The following is a 23,594-nucleotide window of genomic DNA, read 5'->3' as shown; positions in this document are numbered from 1 at the left end:
CAATACAGAAGAGCAACGATATATTTTACAAAACAAAGTATTCCGAAAACGTCAATGGAATTTAAACTGACCAAACCAACATATTACTGTAACTTTCCAGATGGATTGTCATAGTAACTAATAACTATACAGTTTGTATATAACATGTATTGTCACAAAAAAAATCAGTCACATCTGATAAGATCTATTTCCTTAACATAGTGGGTTCTTTTTCTCCAAAAGTTCAAGATAAAACACTTTTTTTTGTTGTTGTAAATTAAAATATTAATTTAACCCAGCTTTGTACTTCTTGTCATATCACAACTGTAATATCTTATCAAATGGAAAAAGAGACTATGGAAATACAGCTGCCACCAATTATACTGGTAGAGTATACAGTACAAAAGGTAATATGATGTATACTAAGGCTGGGATTCAATACAATCACGGGTTATAGGCATTGCGGCTTTCAAAGGCAATGTTCCCGCTTTCGCAGAGATCCCATTCATGGTAAACAAAATTGCCTTTAAAAGCCGCAATGCCAATAACTGGCAATCGGATTGGATCCCACCCTAAATAGCTTGTTTCGTTCCAGCTGAAAAACATACAGGTCAATGTTTTGTGTCAAAAATTAAGGTAGATATGAAATCTTCTCTTCGACCTCCCAAAAAGACAACGAAACCAGAGAACAAGGTAAATGGCTTAAAAACCACCGTTAAGAAAGAAGCCAAGTTATTCCAACCATATCAACCATTTTACAATCATCATGACATTCAAAGCATCTACAGATGTAGGATTTTAATGAGCCAGTTTGCTACAGCAAGAAAATAATCCTGTAGCAACAAGAAATTTGAATTATTATGTGGATTATAATTAATGGACATTTTTGTAGGGGTTGATACATTTTTGCGTAAGGGAAAATCAAGTCTGAACTTTCAAAGTGGAAATTAAAAACTTCAAAAGCATTTTTAAACCTCAAATACAATGCAAGTTTTAAACTATGCGCTGAAAAGTAACAGGTGCAATACACATTCCAAAGGGCATCACAGCCTATTGTACCAAGTTATCAAGCGTAACGAAAGAGGCGTGCGTAACACCTAATAAGCTGTCAAGTACTGGAAATCGATAATGTAATAAGCTGTCTAGTACTGGATATAGATGAATGGTAAGTAATGGCATACTATTTCAATTGAAACAGAATATCATATTAAATAGCAACAGATATCAAATAAAAACAGTTAAGACTTTCAAGTTAAATGATTTACAGTATATGGACTCACTTAAAAGATAAATATATATATAAAATCCCCATAATCAATTAAACCTGCACTGTGGTGGAACTGGCCATAAGTGCACTATGTGGGTAATCATTTTTTCATTATTTCATTATTCATGTGTCAATTCCACTTCAATTCAGTCAATTCAGGAAGTAAACTTAAATTGACTGAATTTAAGTGGAATTGCCCCATCCTGGTCCATACACTGCACATTCCCGTTCCAAAAACACATGTAAACCCATAGAGAGAGAATCACCCATGTCTCTCCTGTGTGACTTCAGTCCTGTTGTTGTCAATGGGGATTTTACCCAATGTCTCCTTCCCACCTTTGTCTGACAAAGGTTTTGCCCCGGACTCGGCTTTGGACTGGTCTCCATCACCACCAACAGTAATACCAGCTGGGGTTCTCCCTCTCCCAGCTGTACCCACTGTAGGCCTCTCTGTCTGGGCCAGCCGCTCCACCAGGCCCTGGGGTAGTGGAGGTCTGTAGCGGTACCTGTAGCCGTAGGCACGGAGGTGGTAGGTCCAGTACTCCAGTGTGTACATCAGCTCTGGATCCACATAGTGAAAGGATACTGCCAGGTCTGAGCAGCACCGGGGACCCTGGTGAAGGAAAGCACACACCACACACACACACACACACACACACACACAGTATTCTAAAACGTACTACATGGCCTTTCCCTTTATCTGTTGGCAGAGCGGGATACAGGAACCAAGGCTCCGAATCGCACCCTTAAAAATATCAGGGATTTTTGTATATTCAATTCAACAGCTTGAATTTATACCTGACTATTGTGGTGTTCACTGTCTATTTCACATGGCTTTGAGTATCTTGGGTACTATGAAAATCTCATTGCCCCTTTTTGACTGTCAGTCTGATAACCATTTGGAAATAGGCTACCTTGGTATCGAACAGCAGAGACACTGGCTGTGTTTCCACCACAAATACGCTTGTTTAACCCTAATTGTATTGCCGTGTGTCTCGATGGTCTCTGTCTGACAGACTCATAATAGACTTGTCATTTGCATTGCAAAGCACAAACTAGCGCTATTATCTGTAACAAATTGGCAAATGTTCCTATTGTTGACAGAGTTTTATCTCTACTGCAATCATCCACTTCAGCATCAATGTAATTGATGTATTTATTTTGAAGCTGTACTAACCAGGGCCAAAGACTCAGTGGGACAGACAATCAGAAGTTACGAATGTAACTATGGTTCTACGAATACTTGGAGACCGTCAGTACGGTCGCCACGAACATGCCCATCAGTTGTTGAACGTTCGTACCTTCACCAACGCATTCAACAGGAATTGTTGCAGAAGAAGATGAATGCTGTCCACACACTGAGGTATTATACATGCCCTCATCGTGTGGAAGTTCAGAACCATGCCAATAAAAGGTGACCTTTTGGCTTGGTGTGAAGTTGCTATTTTCGTTGTTCACGGTAAGACCCAGTACGATGACGTGGGTCAGTGTCAGCGCTGTGCTCTCGGCTGCACACTCGCAAGAGTTTTTATTTATTTTATTTTACCCTTATTTTACCAGCTAAGTTGACTGAGAACACATTCTCATTTACAGCAACAACCTGGGGAATAGTTTCAAGGGACAGGAGGGGGGATGAATGAGACAAATGTAAGCTGGGGATGATTAGGTGACTGTGATAGTATGAGGGCCAGAAAGGGAATTTAGCACCCCTAACACCCCTAATCGTATTATAAGTGCCATGGGATCTTTAGTGACCACAGAGAGTCAGGACACCCGTTTAATGTCCCATCCAAAAGACGACACCCTACACAGAGCAATGTCCCCAATCACTGCCCTGGAGCATTGGGAGAGGGGGCGCAGATGAGCCAGTCATCGAGATAAGGAAAGATCTTGATCCCCTGTAGGTGGAGGGAGCTCAGGGCTGCACTCACACATCTTGTGTAGACGCGAGGAGCCAGGGAGAGGCTGAATACAGTGAACTGGTATGCATGGTCTTGGAAGGCGAACCACAGAAAACGCCTGTGTTCCGGTAACACAGGAACGTGAAAGTAAACGTCCTCGGACGTGAACCATTCCCTTGCGGCTACAGCCCGAAGAACATTGACCGTCCGCAACAAGTGAAAGGGGAGCACTTTTAGGAAAACATTGAACCGCTTTAAATACAGAACTGGATGGAAGCCAGGAAATAGGTTGAGTAAAAGCCATCTTGCTATTCTGATGCTTTTACTTTGTGATCGCGCCCTTCTCCAGGAGAGATGTAATCTCCTGGTTGAGGATGCAAGCTTTCAGGGGGAATGTGACTGAAGTCATTCTGACCCCTGAGAATGGTGGGAGTTAGTGATGGAACTACAGCCTGTACCCTTGTGAGAGGGTCATCACCACCCATGGGTCTGAGGAGTAGGATGCCCAGTAGGTCAGGTTCTGCTGGGTAAATCGCCATTCAGTTTCTGCCCCCAAGCCTGTTTGTGGGGTTGGGGGGCTTACCACGGCCCCGGCAGCTCTTGGGGCCTGGGGGGGGGGGGGGGGGGGGGGGCTGCATGACCGTCTGGGGCTGGTGAGCACCTGTGTTAGGCTGGTGGTATGGTCAAGGGCGTGTGAGAGCGGCGAGGTTCACACGCATCAGGCCTCCCTCTGCCATAACTCTGTGATGCCTGGTTTCTGGGCTGTGAGTTCCACAGTGGTGTAGCCTGACTCAGCTGTTTTCTACCTTCAAATGGGCCCCTCAGCCACGGGGCTGAAGAACACTATGTGGACCACTGGGAGATTTCTCAGCATCCGTCTGGAGTCATTGGACATTGGGGCTTGGGCGAGCCAGATCTGGCGACGAGTCATCACTAGGGTAGACATCAGTCTGCCTAGCTCTCTGGTCATGAACGCAAACACTTGAAGAGATGCGTCATTCAGTTTACAGAGGTCCAGGCCTGCGTGCTCCGGCTGGAGCATCCTGTTCTGTGCTAGTGTAAGCACTGAGAGAGAGAAAGAGAGAGTTCTCAATGTGGGCCATGCAGGCCGCTGTGTCGTAGGCTCGTGACAGTAGGTCCTTTGTGGCCTTGCACTGACGTCTGGGGCAGCAGGTGTCAACCTTCAGGGCTTCATCTGGGGAGAGCATCAGTGTCTGCTATGCATTCACCCACTTTAGGCATATGGTCCAGCCCATGTTGTTTTGCATCGCACATGGCAGATAGCATCGTACTATCCTTGCCATGGTGGGCGAGAGCCCGCAGGTCGGCCCAGCATCTCTGAAGCTCCATAAGAAAAGCCGGTGAAAGTAGCACACTGAATGGTGTAGCTGCTGGGGCCTTCTTAAAGAACAGGTTAGCTGCAGGGGCTGTGGCTTGAGGGTCCTCAAGCTCTAGCCTAGCTAAGGCAGTACACAGGACAGGACAGCGCGTAGTAAATCAGAGCTTTCTTCTTCAGTGTGATCAGAGCCTCGGAATGTCTCCTTTGACCTATCTTTAGCGTAGATGCTTAATGGGTCCACAACACTAGTTGGCACCCCCTTCGCCATGTTGGGCTTTTCATCATCCTGGTGAGTTAAGTGCCGGTTGGATGCCCGAGTGGAAAGCGGGTCATCATCAAGGCTATCTGAGTCCTCTGGAGGGAGTGCTATAGGGCCCCGACTCAGGGGGGCTCGAAGGAAGGCAAAATCATGTTTAGCTGCTCTATCTCAGAGGATAGGGAATTGACATTCCGAGTGAGGCTCTTATTTTTTGGGACTTTTTCACCAAGGGGGCACCATCGGTTTTGTGGGATTTCCCTCTTTTGGTGGCCCTGGGTGGGTCCTGGCGAACAACGCCGGACACTGGTAAATTATCTGTGAAAACCAGGCCCTCAACTCTGGCTAGCCACACTTCCCTCACCTTCACAGGAAGGATGGTGCAGTTAATGCAGGGGTCAGTAAGGGCCTCACGCAGGTGGCCAATGCCTAGGAAGGTGGGGCACAGGTCATGACCATCTTCTACTTGTAGTTCAGCTCCAGAAGAGAAACAGCCATGCATGCCCAGCATCATGGTGATGCAGTGTTCTCTCAGCTCAGAATGTGAAGGAAAAAAACTATAAAATATGAAATATTTCTTATGTAATATACTGATTCATCAAATTAGTGAGGTCAATATCCTTCCAGGATACCTGTGCCAGGCGATTAGAAAGGCCTGCTCACTGTAGTGTTTAAGGGAGCGTTTGACAGTGATGAGGGGTGGTCGTTTGACCGCAGACCCATTACGGACACAAGCAATGAGGCAGTGATCGCTGAGATCCTGGTTGAAGACAGCAGAGGTGTATTTGGAGGGCAGGTTGGTTAGGACGATATCTATGAGGGTGCCTGTGTTTACAGATTTGGGGTTGTATCTGGTAGGTTCATTGATCATTTGTGTGAGATTGAGGGCATCAAGCTTAGATTGTAGGATGGCCGGAGTGTTAAGCATGTCCCAGTTTAGGTCACCTAACAGCACGAGCTCTGAAGATAGATGGGGGGCAATCAATTCACATATGGTGTCCAGGACACAGCTGGGGGCAGAAGCTGGTCTATAGCAAGCGGCAACAGTGAGAGACTTGTTCCTGGAAAGGTGGATTTTTAAAAGTAGAAGCTCATTGTTTGGGCACAGACCTGAATAGTAAGACAGAACTCTGTAGGCTAACTCCGCCCCCTTTGGCAGTTCTATCTTGTCGGAAAATGTTATAGTAAGGGATGGAAATTTCAGGGTTTTTGGTGGCCTTCCTAAGCCAGGATTCAGACACAACTAGGACATCCGGGTTGGCAGAGTGTGCTAAAGCAGCGAATAAAACAAACTTAGGGAGGAGGCTTCTAATGTTAACATGCATGAAACGAAGGCTTTTACGGTTACAGAAGCCAACAAATGAGAGCACCTGGGGAATGGGAGTGGAGCTAGGCACTGCAGGGCCTGGATTAACCTCTACATCACCAGAGAGGCAGAGTAGGAGTATGATAAGGGTACGGCTAAAGGCTATAAGAACTGGTCGTCTAGTACGTTCAGAACAGAGAGTAAAAGGAGCAGGTTTCTGGGCGCAGTAGAATAGATTCAAGGCATAATGTACAGACAAAGGTATGGTAGGATGTGAATACAGTGGAGGGAAACCTAGGCATTGAGTGACGATGAGAGAGGTATTGTCTCTAGAGACATCAATTAAACCAGGTGAGGTTACTGCATTGTGGGAGGTGAGACAAGAGGGTTAGCTGAGGCATATTGAGCAGGGCTGGAGGCTCTACAGTGAAATAAGACAATAATCAATAACCAAAACAGCAATGGACAAGGCATATTGACATTAGGGAGAGGCATGCGTAGCCGAGTGATCATAGGGTCCAATGAGTAGCTGAACCATCTGGCAGTCCGAAGGACAAATCCGGGTTTGGCTGATGCCAGGAAAACACTACCTGCCCCAATGCACGGGGCCAACTGTACATTTTGGAGGAGGAATAATGGTCTGGGGCTATTTTTCATGATTTGGGCTAGGCCCCTTAGTTCCAGTGAAGGGAAATCTTAACACTACAGCATACAATGACATTCTAGAAGATTCTGTGCTTCCGACTTTTTGGCAACAGTTTAGCGAAGGCCCTTTCCTATTTCAGCATGACAATGCCGCCCCCCCCCCCCCCGTGCACAAAGTGAGGTCCATACAGAAATGGTTTGATGAGATCAGTGTGAAAGAACTTGACTGGCCTGCACCTCATCGAACACCTTTGGGATGAATTGGAAGGCTGACTGCGAGCCAGGCCTAATCACTGAAAGGAATTTTATAATATCTGTACATTATAGGAACACCTGTAATTACAAAAGTACAATGATTAATGTTTTGCTTTAGCTTGAGATTAAGAATCTGTGGTAGAGACTTTGTAAGTGCATGAAAAGGTCAACTGTACAAAAGTCAGATGTCTGTGTGTTGGAACTATACTTTCAGTTCCTGTTGATACGATGTTCCAGTCTTACTTCTGGTAGCACATTACATTTACAGTACATTTTAGTCATTTAGCAGACGCTCTTATCCAGAGCGACTTACAGTAGAGTGCATACATTTTATTACATTTTACATACTGAGACAAGGATATCCCTACCGGCCAAACCCTCCCTAACCCGGACGACGCTATGCCAATTGTGCGTCGCCCCACGGACCTCCCGGTTGCGGCCGGCTGCGACAGAGCCTGGGCGCGAACCCAGCCCAGCCTGGGCGCGAACCCAGAGACTCTGGTGGCGCAGCTAGCACTGCGATGCAGTGCCCTAGACCACTGCGCCACCCGGGAGACCCCGGGTGGCGCACATGATAACAATAGAAGGAAGAAGGATTGGGGAACTAACTGCAAATAACAATAAACTGAACTCCGCCTAGCAGAGACATCTTTGTATTAGCAACTATTAATTATGACCTTATATGGTATTAAAGTTAAATGACCTCACCCTGGTCGGGGTGATCCTCAGTAGGGGATAAAAAGGGAAAACACCATATTTTGTGCTGAGTGTGTTACTTGCAAATTACTGTAAGTGTATACTCCGGGTTGCAATCCAGCTTGCAATCCTTATTAAACAAACTAACCTCTGATCAAAGAAGTTTCCTGTGGTTACTTGTGTGCACATAGGGCAGAATTCCCTTACATCAACCAACATCAGTGCCCGACCTGACTAATGCTCTTGAGGCTGGATGGAATCAAGTCCCCGCAGCAATGTTCCAACATCTAGTGGAACACCTTCCCAGAAGAGTGGAGGCTGTTATAGCAGCAAAGGGGGGGGACGAACTCCATATTAATGACCATGATTTTGGAATGAGATGTTTGATGACCAGGTGTCCACATACTTTTGGTAATATAGTGCACCAGGGGAGAGGGATGCCTAGGGGAGGCAATCCGAATCTCACGTCTTATAGCTGACTAGGCTAACAACCTTTCTGGACGCGGTTATCTCGGGAAGTGACCAGTTTGAGTTTTAAATAGTCGTGGCCTCGATAATGAGCACAGCAGTGGAGGATATCTTGACAAGGTTAGCATCAGAGTGCGGTGGCCAACACACACACCCTAGCAGGTGGGCTAAATCCACACAAGACAAGGAAGCCCGATATCCTCAGATAAAAGGGATAGGTAGGGGAGACCTGTCACACAGCCTTGGAGGGCGAATTTCGCGCTCTGACCCACAGGTCACAGGCTGTTGGTGACAGACCGACAGTACACACAACTCACATAGAGTTTAGCTTATCGTACCGCTACCTGGGAAGATGCAATCCCAAAACAACGGGAGCAGTGGAGCAGTCAACTTACGTGATATTGCTAAGCTAACTTTGCAAGAAGAAATAAGAGACCGTGTGTGGTCTGAGGTACGGTTTTATATGAACCGTGGGAGGACGTCCTCCCACGCTGTCACGTCACCGGCGTGACTTTGTTGTTATTATTACTGGACCTGCACGGAGCACGAGGGATATAATCCACACTTCCAACGATACTGACGATCTGAAAGGTGAAGTAGAACCAACATTCATTAATATTGTCATTCACTGTGAGATATCCTTTACATAATATGTAGTTTATATTCAGGCCGTTTGTTCATTGAAAATAAATGTAAATATACCATTTATTGCACCAACAGGGTTTGTGTAAGACTGATGCCCTGGTCAAAAGATGCACTACCCGCACCCTTTAATAGACCAAAAACACTTGGTGTCACAGGAGGTTGGTGGCACCTTAATTGGGGAGGACGGGCTCATGGTAATGGCTGGGGCGGAATAGGGGGAATAGTAGCAAATACATCAAACATAGTTTCCATGTGTTACGTATACTAAGGCATTTGTGAAAATTCTATAGCAATATAGAGTGGGAAAGCGGAGGTGCATTTGTCATCATTCACATTCATCATTGCAACTGCGCAACTTTAGATCATTAGAACACATTTGCCAAAAGCCACAAAATACACCTGAATGGATTTCTGCAAATATGTCAATATCACAGTCCTCTAACATTTGGGAACTGTACAGTCCTATTGATCAAACAACCATGAAAAGGTAGGCTCTCTCTCCCTCAGTTATGCACATCAACAACAACAAGCTCAAGAACTAATGCTAGCCAGGTCAAGTTGGGCTAAAATTTAACGAAGGAACATTTGATAAACCCTCTCAAACTTTTTCAGGTAGTTGGCCATAAAAATTGCACTGATAAACAATAGGGAATTGTAGCCTACTCATCCTTCTGCACCTTGTTTAAATGTTACCTGGAGCGTTCGTGACTAGCTATTATTTTGCCTATGTTTACTGACACCGGTCATATTCAGCGGGTGTTGCTAAATTCATCAGTTATTCTGCGCCCTGGCGCACTCAGACGAGATTGCTCTGAAATTGGGGTAAATAGCCAGAGTGAATTTGCGAACACAAGAGATATGCTAACTGGACAACAGTCGTTCAAGTTCTTGCTAGCTAACCAAATGACACCTGCATCACTAGCTGTGTATAGCAACCGAAAAATGATATGTGGGGAATAAGCCAGTCACTCACCCACTCCTCCAATGACATGACATCCTCCTAACAGCTAGCTAGCTATCTAACCAATGTTAGGCTCCGTGTTTTTAGCTTGGAATGTTGAATGTTGAGTCAAATAGACCCTATTCTTAAAACCTCTTATAAAGTTTGTTTTGTAGCATAAACTGGGAATTTGATATTTTTGACTGATATTATGATTGTCTATTTGTTTCATATCTGCAAAGTAGTTAAAACGCTGTCAGTTCCACTTGAATAATCTGTGAAACTGAAAGCCAACAAGTAACAACAAAAGGACAGACCTCTACGATGGGGTAGTAGCAGTAGCTCCAGTACCAGAAGCTCTTGGAGAACTTCCCTGTCAGATGATGCTCGGGAACAAATGGATGAAACGTCTCCCGTTGCAGAGTATCCCTCGAGTCCATAGCCAGAACACCCATCTTCTCCAGACACTGTCCCAGAGCCAAGTCCTCCACAGAGGTGGTATGGGTACACACCTTGGTCTTGAACCCCTCCACGAACCTCCTGAGAGCTTCTTTACTCAACACATATCCTGCTCCGCCACTCATGTACCCCTGCTTTGCGTAGGGCTTGAAGCGCTTGCCAAAGTAGAGGGGCTCCTCGGGCGTGTGATTGGACAGGACCCAGCGGAGGTTGTCCACCACTACGAAGGTGTCATCGTCCGCCTTGAGGAACCAGTCGGCATCATTCCCATGATGCTCCAGGGCGTAGTGGAAGGCCCGGATGGTCTTCCAGTAAAGCTGGTCGCGGCCCTCCCCCGTGCCAAGCCCCACTGTGGGGAAGTCTGGAGAAGAAGAATGCTTTATTGCCCATTTTCCTACATTTCACCAACACTGGATCGAGAGCAGTTAGGGTTAAGTGCCTTGCTCAAGGGCACAACAGCAGGAGACAGCATCTAGGATACTTTTAACCAGATTTTTACCGTTGGTCATGGGATTCGAACCGGCCACCCTCGAACCAGCACGCCTCTCTGCCCTCTAGGCTACCTGGCTGGGTACCTACCTGGGTCGTCGATAGAGCTCATGAAGACCACCACGTTGCAGTGGCGGCTCCAGGTGGCCTTTACGTGGCGGGCCTTGGTCTGCAGGTTACTGGGACCAGTCATCACCCAGCACAGGATGCGCACCTTCCGGTACAGCTCATCTGCCACGTGACTGTCCTCACCTGAAAACCATAGCCAAATTAGAAACAACTTTAATTGATGGAAGAGAGACACTGTATAGTATTCATATTTCTATGGGGAGATGTATGGATGTTTTGGAAAGAGCCTATTTCAATAATGAAGTGTCTTTGTGGCAGCAAAGAGATCTATTTTCTATATTAAAATACACAACACACACCTTTCATACTTCCACACAGAGTTATGAGAAACTTCAGAGGAAGTTCATTTCCTTTAACCTGAAGAGGTCCTGTGTCTTATTGGGCCTGTATACCTGTGTGGTGTGGGTGGTTGAGGTTGATGAGGGTTGCTCCTTCCATCCTCCAGATATTACTGTCACTAGCCTGTCTCTCCTTCGACAACGCTGCTACTGAGCTGTCCTGGCCCTCTCCCAGCACAGCGGGCTCCATGCTCATATCGAACCACACCTGTTTTTACAAATAAAGATGACGTGATTCAAGTTCAACTAAGTTTACTGACTGATAACATCATAATACCATAGCAGGCATACAAAATACAGTAGGTACAGTCAACAGTAACAACAATACAAGGAGAGAGTACCGTAATTACAGGTATATAGGTAGGGCTACCTGATTGGCAATTACAGGTGTATAGGTAGGGCTACCTGACGAGTAATTACAGGTGTAGGGCCACCTGACGAGTAATTACAGGTGTAGGGCCACCTGACGAGTAATTACAGGCGTATAGGTATGGCTACCCGACGAGTAATTACAGGCGTATAGGTATGGCTACCCGAAGAGTAATTACAGGTGTATAGGTATGGCTACCCGAAGAGTAATTACAGGTGTATAGGTATGGCTACCCGACTAGTAATTACAGGTGTATAGGTATGGCTACCCGACTAGTAATTACAGGTGTATAGGTATGGCTAGCTGACTAGTAATTACAGGTGTATAGGTATGGCTACCTGACTAGTAATTACAGGTGTATAGGTATGGCTACCTGACTAGTAATTACAGGTGTATAGGTATGGCTACCTGACTGGCATTTACAGGTGTATAGGTATGGCTACCTGACTGGAAATTACAGGTGTATAGGTATGGCTACCTGAATGGCAATTACAGGTGTATAGGTAGGGCTACCTGACTAGTAATTACAGGTGTAGGGCTACCTGACTAGTAATTACAGGTGTAGGGCTACCTGACTAGTAATTACAGGTGTACGGCTACCTGACTAGTAATTACAGGTGTAGGGCTACTTCACTAGTAATTACAGGTGTATGGCTACCTCACTAGTAATTACAGGTGTATGGCTACCTCACTAGTAATTACAGGTGTATGGCTACCTCACTAGTAATTACAGGTGTATAGGTATGGCTACCTGACTAGTAATTCCAGGTGTATAGGTATGGCTACCTGACTAGTAATTCCAGGTGTATAGGTAAGATTACCTCACTAGTAATTACAGGTGTATAGGTATGGCTACCTCACTAGTAATTACAGGTGTATAGGTATGGCTACCTCACTAGTAATTACATGTGTATAGGTATGGCTACCTGACTAGTAATTCCAGGTGTATAGGTAAGATTACCTCACTAGTAATTATAGGTGTATAGGTATGGCTACCTGACTAGTAATTCCAGGTGTATAGGTAAGATTACCTCACTAGTAATTATAGGTGTATAGGTATGGCTACCTCACTAGTAATTACAGGTGTATAGGTATGGCTACCTCACTAGTAATGACATGTGTATAGGTATGGCTACCTCACTAGTAATTCCAGGTGTATAGGTATGGCTACCTCACTAGTAATTACAGGTGTATGGCTACCTCACTAGTAATTACAGGTGTATGGCTACCTCACTAGTAATTACAGGTGTATGGCTACCTCACTAGTAATTACAGGTGTATGGCTACCTCACTAGTAATTACAGGTGTATAGGTATGGCTACCTCACTAGTAATTCCAGGTGTATAGGTAAGATTACATGACTAGTAATTACAGGTGTATGGGTAGGGCTACCTGACTAGTAATTCCAGGTGTATAGGTAAGATTACATGACTAGTAATTATAGGTGTATAGGTATGGCTACCTCACTAGTAATTACAGGTGTATAGGTATGGCTACCTCACTAGTAATTACATGTGTATAGGTATGGCTACCTCACTAGTAATTCCAGGTGTATAGGTATGGCTACCTCACTAGTAATTCCAGGTGTATGGCTACCTCACTAGTAATTACAGGTGTATGGCTACCTCACTAGTAATTACAGGTGTATGGCTACCTCACTAGTAATTACAGGTGTATGGCTACCTCACTAGTAATTCCAGGTGTATAGGTATGGCTACCTCACTAGTAATTCCAGGTGTATAGGTATGGTTACCTCACTAGTAATTCCAGGTGTATAGGTATGGCTACCTGACTAGTAATTACAGGTGTATAGGTAAGATTACATGACTAGTAATTACAGGTGTATGGGTAGGACTGCCTGACTAGTAATTCCAGGTGTATAGGTAAGACTACATGACTAGTAATTATAGGTGTATAGGTATGGCTACCTGACTAGTAATTACAGGTGTATAGGTAGGGCTACCTGACTAGTAATTACAGGTGTATAGGTAAGATTACCTGACTAGTAATTACAGGTGTATAGGTAGGGCTACCTGACTAGTAATTCCAGGTGTATAGGTAAGATTACCTGACTAGTAATTACAGGTGTATAGGTATGGCTACCTGACTAGTAATTACAGGTGTATAGGTATGGCTACCTGACTAGTAATTACAGGTGTATAGGTATGGCTACCTGACTAGTAATTACAGGTGTATAGGTATGGCTACCTCACTAGTAATTACATGTGTATAGGTAGGGCTACCTGACTAGTAATTATAGGTGTATAGGTAGGGCCACCTGACGAGTAATTACAGGTGTATAGGTAGGGCCACCTGACGAGTAATTACAGGTGTATAGGTATGGCTACCTCACTAGTAATTACATGTGTATAGGTAGGGCTACCTGACTAGTAATTATAGGTGTATAGGTAGGGCCACCTGACGAGTAATTACAGGCGTATAGGTAGGGCTACCTGAAGAGTAATTACAGGTGTATAGGTATGGCTACCCGACTAGTAATTACAGGTGTATAGGTATGGCTACATGACTAGTAATTACAGGTGTATAGGTATGGCTAGCTGACTAGTAATTACAGGTGTATAGGTATGGCTAGCTGACTAGTAATTACAGGTGTATAGGTATGGCTAGCTGACTAGTAATTACAGGTGTATAGGTATGGCTACCTGACTAGTAATTACAGGTGTATAGGTATGGCTACCTGACTGGCATTTACAGGTGTATAGGTATGGCTACCTGAATGGCAATTACAGGTGTATAGGTAGGGCTACCTGACTAGTAATTACAGGTGTAGGGCTACCTGACTAGTAATTACAGGTGTAGGACTACCTGACTAGTAATTACAGGTGTAGGGCTACTTCACTAGTAATTACAGGTGTAGGGCTACTTCACTAGTAATTACAGGTGTATGGCTACCTCACTAGTAATTACAGGTGTATAGGTATGGCTACCTGACTAGTAATTCCAGGTGTATAGGTAAGATTACCTCACTAGTAATTATAGGTGTATAGGTATGGCTACCTGACTAGTAATTACAGGTGTATAGGTAAGATTACATGACTAGTAATTACAGGTGTATGGGTAGGGCTACCTGACTAGTAATTCCAGGTGTATAGGTATGGCTACCTCACTAGTAATTACAGGTGTATAGGTATGGCTACCTCACTAGTAATTACATGTGTATAGGTATGGCTACCTCACTAGTAATTCCAGGTGTATAGGTATGGCTACCTCACTAGTAATTACAGGTGTATGGCTACCTCACTAGTAATTACAGGTGTATGGCTACCTCACTAGTAATTACAGGTGTATGGCTACCTCACTAGTAATTACAGGTGTATAGGTATGGCTACCTCACTAGTAATTCCAGGTGTATAGGTATGGTTACCTCACTAGTAATTCCAGGTGTATAGGTAGGGCTACCTGACTAGTAATTACAGGTGTATAGGTAAGATTACATGACTAGTAATTACAGGTGTATGGGTAGGGCTACCTGACTAGAAATTCCAGGTGTATAGGTAAGATTACATGACTAGTAATTATAGGTGTATAGGTATGGCTACCTCACTAGTAATTAGAGGTGTATAGGTAGGGCTACCTGACTAGTAATTACAGGTGTATAGGTAAGATTACCTGACTAGTAATTACAGGTGTATAGGTAGGGCTACCTGACTAGTAATTCCAGGTGTATAGGTAAGATTACCTGACTAGTAATTACAGGTGTATAGGTATGGCTACCTGACTAATAATTACAGGTGTATAGGTATGGCTACCTGACTAGTAATTACAGGTGTATAGGTATGGCTACCTGACTAGTAATTACAGGTGTATAGGTATGGCTACCTCACTAGTAATTACATGTGTATAGGTAGGGCTACCTGACTAGTAATTCCAGGTGTATAGGTAAGATTACCTGACTAGTAATTATAGGTGTATAGGTAGGGCTACCTGACTAGTAATTACAGGTGTATAGGTAAGATTACCTGACTAGTAATTATAGGTGTATAGGTAGGGCTACCTGACTAGTAATTACAGGTGTATAGGTAAGATTACCTGACTAGTAATTATAGGTGTATAGGTAGGGCTACCTGACTAGTAATTACAGGTGTATAGGTAAGATTACCTGACTAGTAATTATAGGTGTACAGGTAGGGCTACCTGACTAGTAATTATAGGTGTATAGGTAAGATTACCTGACTAGTAATTATAGGTGTATAGGTAGGGCTACCTGACTAGTAATTATAGGTGTATAGGTAAGATTACCTGACTAGTAATTATAGGTGTATAGGTAGGGCTACCTCACTAGTAATTACAGGTGTATAGGTATGGCTACCTCACTAGTAATTACAGGTGTATGGCTACCTCACTAGTAATTACAGGTGTATGGCTACCTCACTAGTAATTACAGGTGTATGGCTACCTCACTAGTAATTACAGGTGTATAGGTATGGCTACCTCACTAGTAATTCCAGGTGTATAGGTATGGTTACCTCACTAGTAATTCCAGGTGTATAGGTAGGGCTACCTGACTAGTAATTACAGGTGTATAGGTAAGATTACATGACTAGTAATTACAGGTGTATGGGTAGGGCTACCTGACTAGAAATTCCAGGTGTATAGGTAAGATTACATGACTAGTAATTATAGGTGTATAGGTATGGCTACCTCACTAGTAATTAGAGGTGTATAGGTAGGGCTACCTGACTAGTAATTACAGGTGTATAGGTAAGATTACCTGACTAGTAATTACAGGTGTATAGGTAGGGCTACCTGACTAGTAATTCCAGGTGTATAGGTAAGATTACCTGACTAGTAATTACAGGTGTATAGGTATGGCTACCTGACTAATAATTACAGGTGTATAGGTATGGCTACCTGACTATTAATTACAGGTGTATAGGTATGGCTACCTGACTAGTAATTACAGGTGTATAGGTATGGCTACCTCACTAGTAATTACATGTGTATAGGTAGGGCTACCTGACTAGTAATTCCAGGTGTATAGGTAAGATTACCTGACTAGTAATTATAGGTGTATAGGTAGGGCTACCTGACTAGTAATTACAGGTGTATAGGTAAGATTACCTGACTAGTAATTATAGGTGTATAGGTAGGGCTACCTGACTAGTAATTACAGGTGTATAGGTAAGATTACCTGACTAGTAATTATAGGTGTATAGGTAGGGCTACCTGACTAGTAATTACAGGTGTATAGGTAAGATTACCTGACTAGTAATTATAGGTGTACAGGTAGGGCTACCTGACTAGTAATTATAGGTGTATAGGTAAGATTACCTGGACTAGTAATTATAGGTGTATAGGTAGGGCTACCTGACTAGTAATTATAGGTGTATAGGTAAGATTACCTGACTAGTAATTATAGGTGTATAGGTAGGGCTACCTGACTAGTAATTACAGGTGTATAGGTATGGCTACCTGACTAGTAATTACAGGTGTATAGGTATGGCTACCTGAATATTAATTACATGTTTATATGGCTCCCTGAAAATTAATTGCAGGTGTATTGGGCTACCTGAATAGTAATTACAGGTGTATAGGGCTACCTTTAGGGTAATTACAGGTCTTTATAGTTACCTGAAGAGTAATTACAAGTGTATACAGTTGAAGTCGGAAGTTTACATATGGTTGGAGTCATTAAAACTAGTTTTTCAACCACTCACACAAATTTCTTGTCAACAAACTATAGTTTTGGCAAGTCGGTTAGGACATCTACTTTGTGCATGACATGACACACATTTTTCCAACAATGTTTACAGACAGATGATTTCACTTATAATTCACTGTATCACAATTCCAGTGGGTCAGAAGTTTACATACACTAAGTTGACTGTGCCTTTAAATAGTTTGGAAAATTCCAGAAAATGATGTCATGGCTTTAGAAGCTTCTGCTAATTTACATAATTTGAGTAAATTGGAGGTATACCTGTGGATGTATTTCAAGGCCTACCTTCAAACTCAGTGCCTCTTTGCTTGACATCATGGGAAAATCTAAAGAAATCAGCCAAGAGCTCAGAAAAATAATTGTAGACCTCCACAAGTCTGGTTCATCCTTGGGAGCAATTTCCAAAAGCCCTGAAGGTACCACGTTCATCTGTACAAACAATAGTACGCAAGCATAAACATCATGGGCCCACACAGCCGTCATACCGCTCAGGAAGGAGACGCGTTCTGTCTCCTGGAGATGAACGTACTTTGGTGCAAAAGTTCAAAGCAATCCCAAAACAACAGCAAAGGACCTTGTGAAGATGCTGGAGGAAATAGGTACAAAAGTATCTATATCCACAGTAAAACAAGTCCTATATCGACATAATCTGAAAGGCCACTCAGCAAGGAAGAAGCCACTGCTCCAAAACCACCATAAAAAAGCCAGACTACAGTTTGCAACTGCACATGGGGACAAAGATTGTACTTTTTGGAGAAATGTCCTCTGGTCTGATGAAACAAAAATAGAACTGTTTGGCCATAATGACCATCGTTATTTTTGTAGGAAAAAGGGGGAGGCTTGTAAGCCGAAGAACACCATCCCAACTGTGAAGCACGGGGGTAGCAGCATCATGTTGTGGGGGTGCTTTGCTGCAGGAGGGACTGGTGCACTTTCACAAAATAGATGGCATCATGAGGAGGACAATTATATGGATATATTGAAGCAACATCTCAAGACATCAGTCAGGAAGTTAAAGCTTGGTCGCAAATGGGTCTTCCAAATGGACAATGACCCCAAGCATACGTCCAAAGTTGTGGCAAAATGGCTTAAGGACAACAAAGTCAAGTTATTGGAGTGGCCATCACAATGCCCTGACCTCAAACCCATAGAAAATGTGTGGGCAAAACTGAAAAAGTGTGTGTGAGCAAGGAGGCCTACAAACCTGACTCAGTTACACCAGCTCTGTCAGGAGGAATGGGAAAACATTCACCCAACTTATTGTGTGAAGCTTGTGGAAGGCTACCTGAAACATTTGACCCAAGTTAAACAATTTAAAGGCAATGCTACCAAATACTAATTGAGTGTATGTGAACTTCTGACCCACTGGGAATGTGATGAAAGAAATAAAAGCTGAAATCAATAATTCTCTCTGCTATTATTCTGATGTTTCACATTCTCAAAATAAAGTGGTGATCCTAACTGACCTAAGACAGGGAATTTTTACTAAGATTAAATGTCAGGAATTGTGAAAAACTGAGTTTAAATATATTTGGCTAAGGTGTATGTAAACCTCCGACTTCAACTGTAGGTAGGGCTACTTGAATAGTAATTACAGCTGTATAGGGCTACATGAATACTAATTACAGGGCTATAGAGCCACTAGAATATTGGAAACACTTCAGGAAGTAAAGCTAAACAAAGAGATGTATTCAATCCACTAATACTAAATATGGGCTTGTAACATTTAAACATCTTTATTTTTTGTCTTCTGATCTTGAACAATGTTTCTTAGAGGTATGGGTAGTGCTATGTTGAAGTGCCTTAGTAAACATTGATAGTAGTGAGAAAATTGTGAGTTTTGGCACAGAGACTGAAAGTGAATCCTGCCACCAGGAGGCGCCTTGCTTCTAGTGGACCTGAAAGGTTTCTCATAACTTCGAATGCTCTGTCATTTAGATCAAGACAATTACATTTAAGAAACTGTATACAATTAGTTATGTTGGTAATTATAATATTTACATTTCCAATTTAAGTCTGTGAAATGAAATGTTGATAACAAGCCGAGTAGACAATCAGATAAAACAAGGCAAGGTAGCTAGCTAGCCTAATTGATTTAGCTTTTCTCCTGTCTTGTCTTTTTGATGTAAATGTTTTCATTGATAACTGTACAAAATAAAATACTCATACTTGACATTTTGAAGAGCATTTTTCATTAGGTATGAGCTAGACCTAGATAACATGAACTGGCTAGTAATTAAGTTAAGATATGAAGCTACCTTGCTAGCTAGCCAGTCATACAGAAGAGAGGGCTGCTGCAGGATTGCTATTTTACCTGTAAAATGTATCATCCCTATATAGCTAGCTAGGTAACTACATAGCTACATATCTCGATATAGCGGAATTATGTTTTTAGAATGTTTTACTAATTAAAAATTAACACCTGAAATGTCTTGAGTCAATTATTTATTCAACCCCTTTGTTATGGCAAGCCTAAATAAGTTCAGGAGTTAAAATGTGCTTAACATGTCACATAATAAGTTGCATGGACAGTGCAATAATAGTGTAACAAGTCAGTGAAATGTCTGTAACTCATTCACAGTAAAAGCTATCACTATCATGATTTCAAATTATCAGTACGCTTTTTTCTTTAAATTCATTAGGAAGTTGTGTAAATGGCAGTTGTTTGGGGAAAAAGCATATACGTTACGCATTTTCACAGGTGTTTTTTCTTGACTGATTACCATTTGATTGATGTGCTGCTACATATGTAGGATCTTAGTTTGATCACTTTTGTTGATGAGAATTTTCCTGCAAACTTGTAGTGTATTCAAAGTTTAAAAGGGCTTCTAAAGTGTGTAATTTCCACTTAAAATGTTCAGACTTGATTTGCCCTAACATAAAATGTGTCAACCCCTACAAAAATGTTTCATTAATTATAATCCACATAATAATTCAAATTTCCTGCTGTAGCAAACTAGCTCAAATTAAGATCCTACATCTGTATTGCATGTTATGTCGTTTGAAAGGGCTGTTTCTCAGCTTTCAAAATATGTATTATGTTTTCATTTATGGTTTGACACCAGCAAATAATGCTCATTAATGTACGCAGAGGTCATGGTCTCAATAAATTCAGGAATTCCAAAACTCTCCTACAGATGATGCAACAATGCCAATATGGCGATTTACAGTTACAGTTAGCTGGTGTTCTGAAGCCTAGTGTTTCCATTTCCCTTTAACCCACCTGGCGCAGGAAGTACAGGCTGAGGGTTCCCACTAAGAAACCCATGTAGAAGCAGCATCTGGAGCCACTCAGGCCTTTCATGGTGACTTCCTCCCTCCCTCTCCTCGTCTCTAGTAGTTCCTCCTTGTCACTATGATCACAGCATCTCTGTCTGAGATTGAAAGAGAACAGTAGGGATGAATAGGCAGACAAGATAACCACCTAGAAGCAACAATAATTTCAAAAAAAGTTTCCTTCACGTAGCCAGAAACCAACTGATCGTTAATCATAAATGTCTGAATGGTTTAAAGGACAACTCCACCACTTTTAAACATCATTTTCCAACTCTCCAGCACAATGCCAGTGTGCACATCAAGTATGTGAAAACGGTACATTTCTACATTTTGTAGAAAAAATTCAAATTAAAAAGTTTTACCCAATGACATCATCAAAAGTTTAACCTCACTAGGGTCTGTGGCCAACATCCAGTGAAATTGCAGAGCGCCAAATTCAAAAACAGAAATACTCATTCTAAACATTCATAACACATACAAGTGTTATACATCGGTTAATCCAAACTTCTTGTTAATCCAACCACGGTGTCAGATTTCAAAAAGGCTTTACCGCGAAAGCATACCATGCGATTATCTGAGAACAGCGCCCAGTGGACAAATCATTACAAACAGTTACCAGTTTAGTAGAGGAGTTACACAAGTCAGAAATAGCGATAAAATTAATCACTTACCTTTGATAATCTTCATATGGATGCACTCACAAGACTCCCATTTACTCAATAAATGTTTGTTTTGTTCGATAAAGTCCCTCTTTATATCCAAAAACCTCAGTTTTGTTTGCGCGTTTTGTTCAGTAATCCACAGGCTCAAAGGCAGTCACAACATGCAGACGAAAAATCCAAATAGTATCCGTAAAGTTCGTAGAAACATGTCAAACGATGTTTATAATCAATCCTGTGGTTGTTTTAAGCCTAAATAATCGATAATATTTCAACCGGACAATAACGTCGTCCATATAAAAGGTAAACAAGAAAGGTGCGCTCTCGGTCGTGCGCATGAAAAACCTCTGGGACACTGCAGGGTTCACTCATTCAGAGTGGTCTTACTCCCTCATTTTTCAGAATACAAGCCTGAAACAATTTCTAAAGACTGTTGACATCTAGTGAAAGCCATAGGAAGTGCAATTTGAGTCCTAAGTGAATGGATACTGTAATGGCATTCAATAGAAAACTACAAACATAAAAAAATCCCACTTCCTGGATGGATTTTTATCATGTTTGTACTCTGGTTTTTACACACAGACATTATTTTAACAGTTTTGGAAACTTTTGAGTGTTTTCTATCCAAATCGACCAATTATATGCATATCGTAGCTTCTGGGCCTGGGTAGCAGGCAGTTTACTTTGGGCACGCTTTTCATCCAAAATTCTGAATGCTGCCCCCATCCCCAAAAAGTTAAGTATTTCAATAACAGTGATTTTCTTACTTTTAACCCTGCCCTGTGATGTCTCAGAGAATAATTTGAGGAACTTTCTTCTCATCTTTTTAAACACAGATCATAGAAATGCAAAATGTTCACATATGTATAAACTGGTATTGTGCTGAAGATAATGAATTGTTGAAAAGTGGCGGAACTGCCCTTTAAGTAGTAAATTGTTTGTTTTGCATGAATCATGACAGCTCAGCCCAACTACCTGTGAAAGTACACACTGGAGGTGTGTCAGGAACCTTGCTTTTCTGTAGTCTTCGTCTAGAGAAATCAGTTGGCCGATAGCAATGGAATATGCCCAGTACGGGAAACTTGAGTCCATGCAATCTTATCACCCAGGTGTATGCTCTTGTTGGATTAATTTATTTTAGATGAGAGTGAAACTACAAGAGTGAAAGCGCAAACAGGAGTGGCCAGTTTACTAGAATCCGGTCCATTGACTAGAAGTTCAATTTCAAAAGACATTTCAGACGTGCAATGGAAATACAGAGACCCTTAGTTTTCAGATAAACAAGCTCACTTTAGCACATATGGAGGTTAGAGACCTCTAATCATGGACCAGGAAGTTAATTATTTACACTAAATAGGCCAAGCTTATATAACCCCTTAACAGACAGACTAGGTTACACTGTCTGTACCCCCTCTGCTGCCTGCTGTACTGCACTGAAAAACATGTCTAAACACAATGACACAATGGTAACATTGTATACTACAGTTTGCAAGCTACCCCGTGTCTTCCCTAGACTAAATCTCCTGGTGGGGGAGAATTTGGACTAGTCCTAATGACTGGAGAAGATAAATTGATACAATGTTACAGCGACCACCACGACAACATAACAGTGACGCGTGTTACCAATATCATCTTTCCCCGTCAATACATTTTATCATCAGTTATTGTGTCCCAAAATATAATAATTACCTGTGTTTGTTGACCAGAGACCAGAGTTTGTTGACGAGAAGATGGAAAGCAACCTCCACATTGAGAGTGCAACCTAGCCTACAATGAATTGATGAATTTCGAGACTAAAGGACGGCATATAACATTACACCATCACACAGTGGGTCAGTCCAGTATTGAAGTTTGTAAAGGTCTTTATGTACACAACCGCTCAGAAAATAAACGACAGCATGACTAACGTCACTGTAAAATCCACATGTTTAAGCATTACAGTGTATCGCGTTTGACCTAAGAGCCCGCCTCCTTCCCGAAACCACGCTCCTAGATTGAGAGGATCAAAATGTGCGAGACGCTGCGCAGAATTACAGATTTTTGCAGCCTCGGTAAAGATCATTTAAAAAAACGATTTGCAGGTTAGTTATTTCGCAGTGGACAATCATTTGCAGATCAGTGAATCTGCGCATCACCTTGTTCGCAATGCATGATAATTTGTAGATCAGTGAATCTGCGCTTCACATTGTTCAAGCCAAAAACAGTACAAAAACAAATACTCGTGAGTATATTGGGTGCGTTCCAGATCTGATAAAATAACAGAGATACAACCATTTGCCTAGGATGCAGGATGTATCCAGGATGCAGGAAGCAACTGAAAAATAAAATCCAATAAAATGTTATTGGTCACATACACATATTTAGCAGATGTTATTGCGGGTGTAGCAAAATGCTTGTTTTCCTAGCTCCAACAGTGCAGTAGTATCTAACAATTCAAAACAATAAAACGCTTCACACAAGTTTTCCAGTCATTTTAATCAATGAAATACCAACATTT

General features: G+C 42.4%; 1 protein-coding gene across 2 annotated transcripts; it reads right to left on the bottom strand.

The window, feature by feature from the left end:
- Nucleotides 1-862: 862 nt before the first annotated feature.
- LOC120059082 (glycoprotein-N-acetylgalactosamine 3-beta-galactosyltransferase 1-B-like) lies at nt 863-23,060 on the bottom strand. 2 transcript variants are annotated; one of them, XM_039007872.1, is made up of 6 exons: nt 22,787-23,060; nt 20,386-20,536; nt 11,167-11,320; nt 10,736-10,897; nt 10,015-10,517; nt 863-1,859 (listed from the first exon to the last, which is right to left on the bottom strand). In XM_039007872.1, exons 2-6 carry the CDS (start codon nt 20,464-20,466, stop codon nt 1,509-1,511), a joined length of 1,251 nt encoding a protein of 416 aa, XP_038863800.1. In that variant the 5' UTR covers nt 20,467-20,536; nt 22,787-23,060; the 3' UTR covers nt 863-1,508. The 2 variants fall into 2 exon arrangements, with proteins under 2 accessions (XP_038863800.1, XP_038863801.1); XM_039007873.1 differs by lacking the exon at nt 22,787-23,060 and adding an exon at nt 22,073-22,325.
- Between the last annotated feature and the right edge of the window lie 534 nt (nt 23,061-23,594).

Source organism: Salvelinus namaycush, chromosome 14, assembly GCF_016432855.1.
Source record: "Salvelinus namaycush isolate Seneca chromosome 14, SaNama_1.0, whole genome shotgun sequence".
Taxonomy (NCBI): Eukaryota; Metazoa; Chordata; class Actinopteri; order Salmoniformes; family Salmonidae; genus Salvelinus; species Salvelinus namaycush.
The sequence above is the reverse complement of the archived record's forward strand: the minus strand, read 5'-3'. Positions and strand labels throughout refer to the sequence as shown.

What these genes read in the sequence shown, in the direction of transcription:
- LOC120059082 (XM_039007872.1), bottom strand. Translation starts at nt 20,466, where the DNA reads ATGAAAGGCCTGAGTGGCTCCAGATGCTGCTTCTACATGGGTTTCTTA. An exon ending in CAACCACCCACACCACACAG is followed by an intron (nt 10,898 to 11,166) that starts GTATACAGGCCC and finishes TATGGTTTTCAG; the next exon opens with GTGAGGACAGTCACGTGGCA. An exon ending in GCTACTACCCCATCGTAGAG is followed by an intron (nt 1,860 to 10,014) that starts GTCTGTCCTTTT and finishes TTCCTTCACCAG; the next exon opens with GGTCCCCGGTGCTGCTCAGA.